This window comes from Lycium barbarum, chromosome 1, assembly GCF_019175385.1.
Source record: "Lycium barbarum isolate Lr01 chromosome 1, ASM1917538v2, whole genome shotgun sequence".
NCBI lineage: Eukaryota > Viridiplantae > Streptophyta > Magnoliopsida > Solanales > Solanaceae > Lycium > Lycium barbarum.
The window spans coordinates 143,285,893-143,295,054 of NC_083337.1; the positions used below are offsets into that span (position 1 = coordinate 143,285,893).

The 9,162-nt window shown below is 32.1% G+C and overlaps 1 protein-coding gene and 1 long non-coding RNA gene across 3 annotated transcripts in view; both read right to left on the reverse strand.

The window, feature by feature from the left end:
- The window catches only part of LOC132641212 (uncharacterized), a 13,846-nt gene extending 9,591 nt beyond the window's left edge, over window positions 1-4,255 (reverse strand). Inside the window, exon 1 of the long non-coding RNA XR_009582757.1 lies at window positions 3,998-4,255. This is a non-coding gene — a long non-coding RNA (uncharacterized LOC132641212). The remainder of the gene's footprint in view (window positions 1-3,997) is intronic.
- Window positions 4,256-7,400: 3,145 nt separating this feature from the next.
- Window positions 7,401-9,162, reverse strand: part of LOC132641214 (uncharacterized) — a 9,265-nt gene continuing 7,503 nt past the window's right edge. Inside the window, exons 11-12 of one of the 2 annotated variants that reach the window (XM_060358128.1) lie at window positions 8,387-8,444; window positions 7,401-7,931 (exon numbers count right to left, since the gene is read on the reverse strand). In XM_060358128.1, the coding sequence (XP_060214111.1) occupies window positions 7,759-7,931; window positions 8,387-8,444 (231 nt within the window). In that variant the 3' untranslated portion in view covers window positions 7,401-7,758. Of the gene's footprint in view, window positions 7,932-8,386; window positions 8,445-8,793; window positions 8,882-9,162 lie in introns of those variants that run through there. The other variant, XM_060358135.1, reaches the window with a different exon arrangement.

Below are 9,162 nucleotides of genomic sequence, written 5' to 3' on the forward strand. Positions count from 1 at the left end.
TCACCAGAATCCTTACCTAGAACTTTGATTAAGAAGGATTTTTCACAGCGTATGAATAAACCCTTCAAAACTGGGTTTCCTAATTTCCTAAAAAATTAGGTGGCGACTCTTTTAAAACAAAGTTCGAAAGAGCACCAACGATTTCGAAGTAGCTTTTTCCGAACGCTAACCCCGCCCGTGAAAAATGCGAACCATCACAGTTGGCTATAGTAGGAGCTAGGAGAAATAGAGGTAGGCTGAAAAAGAACTTGGGGGAGGTGATTAGACAGGACATGACACAGCTCCAGTTGACTAAGGACATGACCTTAGATAGGGAGGAAAGGAGGTCAAGGATTAAGGTAGAATGTTAGTAGTTAGTTGAGTGTTGTGGTACTTTTAGTATTGTCGTACTTTTAGGTATCACATAGTTTCTTTTTTTCGCTAATGTGTATTGATATCTGTTGTTGCACTTGTTTTGTACACTTGCTATTTTGTTGTTGTTTTCTTCTTTGCTACTTTGAGTCGAGGGTTCCTCAGAAATAACTTTCTACCCCGCAAAGATAGAGATAAAGTCTGCGTACATCTTACCTTTCTCAGATCCCACATATATTACACTGGGTATGTTGTTGTCGTTGTTTGTTGTAAATGGTGGACAATCTAGAGGGAGAGTAATGCTAGATGCTTTAAGAACAAAGGAGTGCGTATTGGGAATATCAAAATGAACTGTTTATTTTTTGTATAAACAGAACTATGTTAATGATACTAATTACTACTATTATAAGAAAGTATTTCAAAATTTTGTAGTCCTCACATGAAATGTTTTGTCCATTTTGCCCTAATACCTTGTAAGCTCTCACCCATTTTGGTAAATTTGAATAAGTATATGGGCTAATTAAATGTTAGGAGGAGGAATGATGTGGAAAGCTGATAGAGACACCACAAAAGATCTATTAATTCAACCAAATTTCAAATTGATCCAAAAGTTTATAGTCTTTCTTTTATGTGGAAATGATTATTAAACTTGTTTCAAATTATCTTTTTTTCTATAAAATTTATTATACACAAGTAAAAATGTTATTGTGACATTCCCTTTCTACCTTAGTACATGCTTAATTATTAATTAAAAATATTTTTCATGTATAGCTAAAATTGTTTGAAAAAAGTAATTGAAGAAATATTGTTAGCTCTCCAAATAATAATCTATCTTCGATATCTATATAGAATAGAAGAGGCAAAAGAAGGATAGGATGACAAGAGTCACCATCATAAAAATCAAAATATATAAAAAAAAATGCAGCAGTTAAAAAATTAAGTCTTAATTAAGTTGTTGTTCGTGCATTATGGGGCGAAAATATAGGAATGAGACAGTTATCTTCTGAAAACGCTCTGTAATACATAAAAAATTTCAAACTATATTTTCTAACCACGTTCTCTTATCCATATCCAACACAAACTAAGGAATACAACACAAACTAAGGAGTCCAATTGTTCGGTTTATTTTGAAATTTTTGTACTATACAAATTCTTTTATGATTAGTTCATGGATATGTTTCTAATTTCATCTTATTGTGAAGGTGGTTAATACAAAAAAGGTAGTCCCAAGGGGAAATCAAAGCCGTCGTATGCGACTAGCTAAATGCTTGACAGGGAAGGTATTTTTCACTGCTAGAAATGATCAAGGTATTAGATTGGTTTCTCATTTTTTTCTTTTCTTTTGGTCTCAATCCAGCATTCACTATCTATCAAGGGCATCACAAGCTGGCAATTTCGCGGAGTCATTCAAATTTAATTATATTAGAAAGTTACAATTTTGAAGAAATAATGAAAAAGGATTTAGTTTTTGGTTAACCTGAATTGCAGAGGAAACTGGGATCTGACTATTCTTCTGGAAATTGAGATCTGAGTATTCTTCCTCTTTTTTCTTCTCAGTTGTTGCCCTCTTTCTGTTTAATCATGACTATGCAGCAAACTTCTTTGGGTTTATGATTTTGGGACGCATATGTCTATGGATTCAGAAGATTTAATTTGGTTGGAATCTTTTGATTGACTGTGTTGCGTCGATTTCACCGTAGACAAACATGTCAGAAAATATCAAACATCCAAAAATTTAATTTCTTAATTTCATAAAATAGATGATGGTTCCGTACTTACATTTACTTGATTTCTAAATATAGATAACTTTTGCGTTATCTAACTATAGATCAGTATTAGATTTGACACAGTACCTTGTTTTTGTTTACTCTCGCTTATGTTCATTTCAGATCAGTTTTCTGACTTTAAAGAGTGTTTTTTCAGGAATAGTCCCATGTAATAAAAGGATGTTGATCGTGATATGAATGTTTTTTCAACAAGTAAATGTTTGAATGACACATGCTGTTTGTACTAATTTGCATTTTCTTGACATTTTTTGGGTTGTTTGTATAATTTCTTTGTTATTATTCGTTCCGGTCTGCAGTCTCAATTTTTGGAAACACTTTTAAGTATTATATTCACTTCTAACTACATTTTATCCCAAAACAAGTAACACTTGCTATTAAAAGAAACCTGACGTAGTTTGGCCTTTGATGATTACATGAATTCATTTGTTGGACAAATGTTTCTAGGTGTTTGATGATTACATTAATTCATTGATTGGACTGAAATTTTAGGCTAAAGAGCCATGGCAGAGAAAGCCAAAAAGTTCATGAAAGTTGGTGTGAAAAGTGGAATCCAATCACAACTTCTTAGATTCCGATTGAAGAGGAAGTATGGAGTTGCAAAAGACAAAATTTGTTCGTGATGTTCTAAAGAGTATTTGCTTTTCTTATGTGTGATAAAATCAAGCCATTCACTTGCATAGAGTACTAAAGATTGTGCTTAAATTTCTTGTACTTTTTGGGATGAACTTGAAGTTTCCATATGGCATTGTCTTTTTTTTTCTTTTTTTTTTGGTCACGCATAATATTTTTTAGTTATTATTATTTATATTATCCGCGCATCGCGCGAATATGTATACTAGTAATAATAATAATAATAATATAATAAATAATTGAAAACGAGAGTAATCATTTTTCACATTTTTTGGACATTGAAATGCTTTACAAAAGATGAGATAATCAACGTTTTACATAATTAAGGACAAATGGTTAGATAAACATGAAATACTAAAACTACATACACGTTTAAGAAATTACAATAGTTCATTAAGAAAAACAAACTACAATATTTTTAAAGAAAAGGAAAGATTAAAGTAAGAAAAACAAATAATTTCATTAACTTTCTTGTTCCTTTTTGTATGGTGTAATTGAAGAAACATTTAAAGTATTTCGTTGTATCAAGACTTTTAATTATTTAATTTTAAATGTTATCTTTATTTATAAGTGAACTTCATTGATGTCATCATACAACAATCTGTAGCATTAAATATTTCTTATATTACTTGAATATCATAATTATTTTTTCTTCCAAAAAAGGGGTTAGCCAATATAAGTTTAATAAAAAATATCAAGTTAAAATCTAACTTGCATGCGTTAATTTGTTTCAAATAAAAAGGAAGTCTATATACTCTAAAAAAAATGTTATTTTTTTAACTTACAAAAACTTTTATATAATCAAATATCCTAGAAATATTGAAAAATTATCTAACTACCTTTACAACTGATATGATACAAAACAACATCAGATAGCCAATATGTTTTATTGTTTTGACAATTATCTTTTCATATCTTTTCTAGGTGATGGGTGTCTGGCAGATGTGTAATTCTTTTCTTTAGAATTGTTTTATAAGTGACATAACAAGAGAGAGATGAATGCACACACAAGTCATAACATAACAAACAAAGCGACAAGTCCAATCATAACAATAAGGCGACAAGCCCACAAACAACAACAAAACCAAGCTAATATATTCATGAGATGAATAAATTTGTAAACAATAAAACACATGTAGAAGCAGAAAAAGAACCATAATCATCAGATCTGACAAGAAATCTTTACACACAAAAAAATAAAAGGCATTGTAAGTAAGGAAGAAGGGTACCTTGTTTGTGACCGGCACCTTTGTCGACAGTATGGCATTGAGCACATTTAGTCTTGAAGATCTTCTCTCCTGCTTTTTCGTTTCCTGGTGGTGCCTCATTAAATGATGCCATTTTTCTTTGAACTGGATTTTTCTTTTCTGAATGTAGAGGAGAAAGGCAATATAGGTTTCCTTAGAAAATTATGGTGGCTTCAAAATATAACAAGGAGGAAGAAGAAAGCGGCTTTATAGCATGTGATGTGGTGGACTTTTCAAGAGAATCGCTTCTTTTTTTCTAATTTTATTTATTTTTCCATATACAACTATTGGTTGGTTGGATGGCTGGTTTACAATTTGGTTCAAAATTGAACGGTCATTAATATTTTCCCAATTATTCTTTTTATTTAATATTAATATTAATATTTTATTTGCCCTATATTATTATATGTAAGAGTTCGGTCAAAATTCTGTCCGATCTCATGCCATACTTCTCCTTTTTGTTATTCTCTTTTTTAAACACGTTAGCGTGAGTTTGCACCCACTTCCACGGCTCCACCAATGCGTACAATACCAGCTATTTTCACACATATTTTACTTCCAACTATTCTAATATTGGATCACTCCCTTGAAAGCATTTGTTATTATTATGTATGTCTTCTAGGCGGTAACCAACTTTTCAATTAAAGATCTTCTTTTAGAAAATTCTTCAGTTGATTTTTGTTCTCGTTTTTTTCTGAAAATAGAGAGAAGAAAAGGAGATTGTTAAAAATAAAAAGAATTCACGTAATTTTATCTCCACTAATCGACTATGTTGCTCTCGTTAGGAAATTTTGGTTGCATTGACGGAAAGTGATAAGGAAAAAGTGGTAATGGCTATTTTTTTCCTTCACATTAGAGTTTGGCAAAAATACAATCTTAAGAATCGTATCCAACTTCGTTTCATCTTTTATTTTTGTTTCTCTATCTTTATTGTTTCCTTTAAGCTGAATCAATTTTTTTCAATTTGAAATCAATCTCTTAGAATATTCTTCATAAGGAAAAATACCAACACAAAATAACAGAGTCCGGAGCCTAAATGGCATTAAAATGCCCAAAATAAATCAAATGGGATTGTCCTTTCCACGATATACCAAAAGGGGTATATCGTGGATGGGGTAACGTTATACCCCAAAAAAAAAAATTCAACTTGTCAGAGTAATATAAAAAAAAAATTGTAAAAACGTGGTCCACATTTTACAAAAATCATATTTTGTAAAACGTTGGCCAGATTTAGAGTCCGCAACTTAAATGATTCAAAAAGTGGGTCCGGGTACCAAAATAACCCATTAAAAAAATGTAACCAAACTACCCTTTGCGCACTAAATTAGTGCGCAATATAGGGTTTTTTTTCCCCAACAATTTTAAAGTTTGGAAATTTCACATTTTTTTCATACTTTGACTAAAGATTAATGATGTTTCAAAACTCCGAAATATGAATATTTTATATAGAACTTGATATCTTTTTTTGCTGACAATAATGTCGGCTCATTACATCAAGTATACCTAAATGTTTGGATCGTCGTTTTAGGGGTTGTAAAGTGCTCCGAAGTAAGTTTTGTTTGTTTGAATGTTGTTATCTTTAGGTTTAAGCAATATGTAGATACTTTTTATGTTTTATAGTGTTCACTAATGCTATTTGTCTTGTTTTCTCAAATTGAATTTCCAACATTGAAATTGACATTCAAAACTTCATTACCACGGTATTTCCAGAATATTAATATTTTATATAGAACCTGATATCTTTTTCTACGAACAATAATGTAGGCTCAATACATTAAGTAGACCTAAACGTTTGGTACGTCATTCTAGGGGTTGTAAAGTGCCCCGAAGTAAGTTTTGTTTGGTGAGTTGTTACTGTTAGGTATAAGTGTTTTACTTTAGTCAAGGCAATTTTATTTTAAGGAGTAAAGGGAGAAAAAATAGTTTTAAATTGATGAAATTTTAAACGGTTATAACTTTGTGCTCGGTTGTTCACTTTATGAGATTTTTTTTATTTTGGGTATTTTTCCGAGATCCAAAAAACGCCCATTATCTCATTCAATTTGAATTTTTTCCAAAAATTTGTGCATCATTTTCATTCTTCCTTAGTAAGAATCTGATGATAAAAAGTAAATTTCAAGATGGAAATCCCGTAGTGATGAAGTTTTGAATGTCAATTTCAATGTTGGAAATTCAATTTGAGAAAACAAAATAAATAGCATTAGTGGACACTATAAAACATAAAAAGTGTCTACATGTTGATTAAATGCCAACTTGGCTTGTTGGGTCTAGCTATTTAACTACTTTTTTACCTCAACCACTAGGGATCGAACCTTGGTGGAGGGACATGATAAGGTGTAGCCTATGAGACCGTGGTGGTGCAAGTACGTCTCGTAGTGGAAGAGTCTCTCGTACTTGACGTATTATTTTAAATATTTTGGTATTATTTTGTTATTGTAATGAATTATTTTGTACCTCTCGTATTGGATGAATTATTTTTTAATATAATATTTTTATTTGTACATTTGAAATAAAGTAATGCCTTGACTAAATAATAAAACACTTAAATCAAAATCTTATAAAATAAAACACTTAAACCTAAAGATAACAACATTCAAACAAACAAAGCTTACTTGGGGGATATTTACAACCCTTAAAATGACGATCCAAACGTTTAGGTATACTTGATGTAATGGGCCGACTTTATTGTCCGCAAAAAAATATATTAAATTCTATATAAAATATTGATATTTCGGAATTTTGAAACATGACTAATCTTTGGTTAAAGTATGAAAAAAAAAACGTGAAATTTCCCAACTTTAAAATTATTGGAAAAAAATATAACCTATATTGTATTTTGGTCATATTGTGCACTAAATTAGTGCGCAAAGGGTAGCTTGGTTATTTTTTTTTAACGAGTTATTTTGATACCCGGACTCACTTTTTGGGTCATTGAAGTTGCGGACTCTAAATCTGGCCAACATTTTACCAAAAACATATTTTGTAAAGCGTGGACCAATCCACGTTTTACAATTTTTTTTTCTTTTGGTTATTACTCTGACAAGTAGAAATTTTTTTGGGGATATTACATTGCCCCATCAACGACATTTGGTTTATTTTGAACATTTTAATACCATTTAGCCTCCGGACTCCAAAAGAACCTCATTTTCAATGTAGACGTAATACGAAAAATTGATAACTCCTGAAATAAGTGGTTAAAAAGGTAATTAAAAAAGATAAAGAAAGATAGGCCCTTGCAAATTTCAACTTTTTAAAACAATCACCTGAAAGAAGCTAGACCCAGTGATGCCACTGTGGTTATGCTAATTTTCCCCTTTTGAAAATATGGTTTTTACCTCATAAGATTTGTGCTTAACTTAAATCCAGCATATACCAAAGCCACCTATAAACCAACTCAGTTGTATGCATAATGAAAAACTCTTCCAAAGTGCCTCTGGAAATTGAAATCCACAAAATTTGCTTATCCGCATAATCTAGCATTACAGAGACTAAACAGGATGATCAGGCTTGCCTCCTTAAAAAAAAAAAAAAAACTGGAACTTGGCTTCCAACTGGCTAGCTGATATTTAGCAAACAATGCATTCAATTACTCAAGTTCTTCGTCTGCTTGCACATACAAATGCAGCCAAGTCATTGAATTCACACTACTTATCACCGCGTTCTGGTGTGTATCGTATGGTGCCCTTTAGTTGAACTGGGTTAACATGTGATCGAGAATAAAAGGATTCCAGGAATCAAAATTATTATGCAGCATCGCTACTGTCTGCTTTTGACCTTTTACTCTTTTTCTTGGTCTTCACTTTCTTGCTTCCACTGTGTTCTTTTGATGCCTTCTTCCTTTTAACAGGCTTCACTTCCTCTTCTTCCATCTCTAATGTTTCATCTGTATCTTGTTGCTGAGGAGGTACCTGAATTTCTGTACAAGAATAATGACACCTCTACTTGTTAGGATAGTCAAATTAGATCTTATAGAAAAGAAAAGGCTAATAACGAGAAGGCGGGAAGGTGGAACAGAACAAAATTAGGTAGGGCATAGTCTGGCTGATTGTTAGTCTATTAGACTGACAAAGATGAATACAATCAAGAGTTCAATAGCTGTTGACAAAATCAACCGAAAATTTTTAAAGGCAAAAAGAGGAGTGGTGCACAAAATCAACCAAAGAACTCCAAGTATGCTCATTCCAAGCACCCATATGGTGGAATATATATAAAAAAATGAGAATTTTTTTGTCTTCAGTTTTCCTGATAAGTTCCCATCTAAATTCAAAAAGGATTTGAAGTAACGGATTGTATACAAGAATTTAAACGCCATGTGTCAGAAGCAAAATATTTATCATGTAAAAGCTAGGAGTTGTACAACGAAAAACTCACCTCTAGCAGAAAATTTTGAATCAAAAACAACACTGCTAAGATGCTGCTTCAAGAAAACCTGCAACCACATACCAGCTTGTACTTGAGAATCTTCTCTTCTACTGATTTAAGATAAATAACAGATACACATTCATCATTCATTAATTACGCCTCATCCCAAATTAGTTCAGGTTGGCTACATGAATCCTCTGTACACAGTTAACTATTTTTAAACTGGCCGTCAATCTACCGGAAGGTCCGGAACCCTACTCTTTATCCGGGCTTCGGACAGGCTGTGCTTTTGATATGGGTGGAGATTTTTGTTACTGTCTCAGATCAATCCCAAGGTTTTGTAACCATGGACAATAAGTCATTTCATTCTGCGTTATTAACAGCCAACGTCGTTGCTTTTAAATTTTCAAGGAATACTCATCCAAATTCTCGCTTTTGTAGTATTTCTGCATATATGCATGCTTATGAAAATTCATGGCACCGTACACCCTTGGATCTGAATTGCTGCACGGTGTCAATGATGGGTAATCAGAACATGTTAACCTTGAATATCTTTTGAGCTAACCAGTTAACTACTTTGTAACATGTAAGAGGGAAGACATAGCAGTGTGTTGAAGCATAAGATCCGAACCCAAAAATATTATCAGCACGGACCAGGGGCGGAGCTAGGAAGGCGCAAGGATAAAATTATTTTATATACATATATTGTAGATGTTGAATCCGCTTGGCCTCTTCATATGTTTATTTCTTTATATTTGTTGAATCCCCTTAGTGAAAATCCTAGC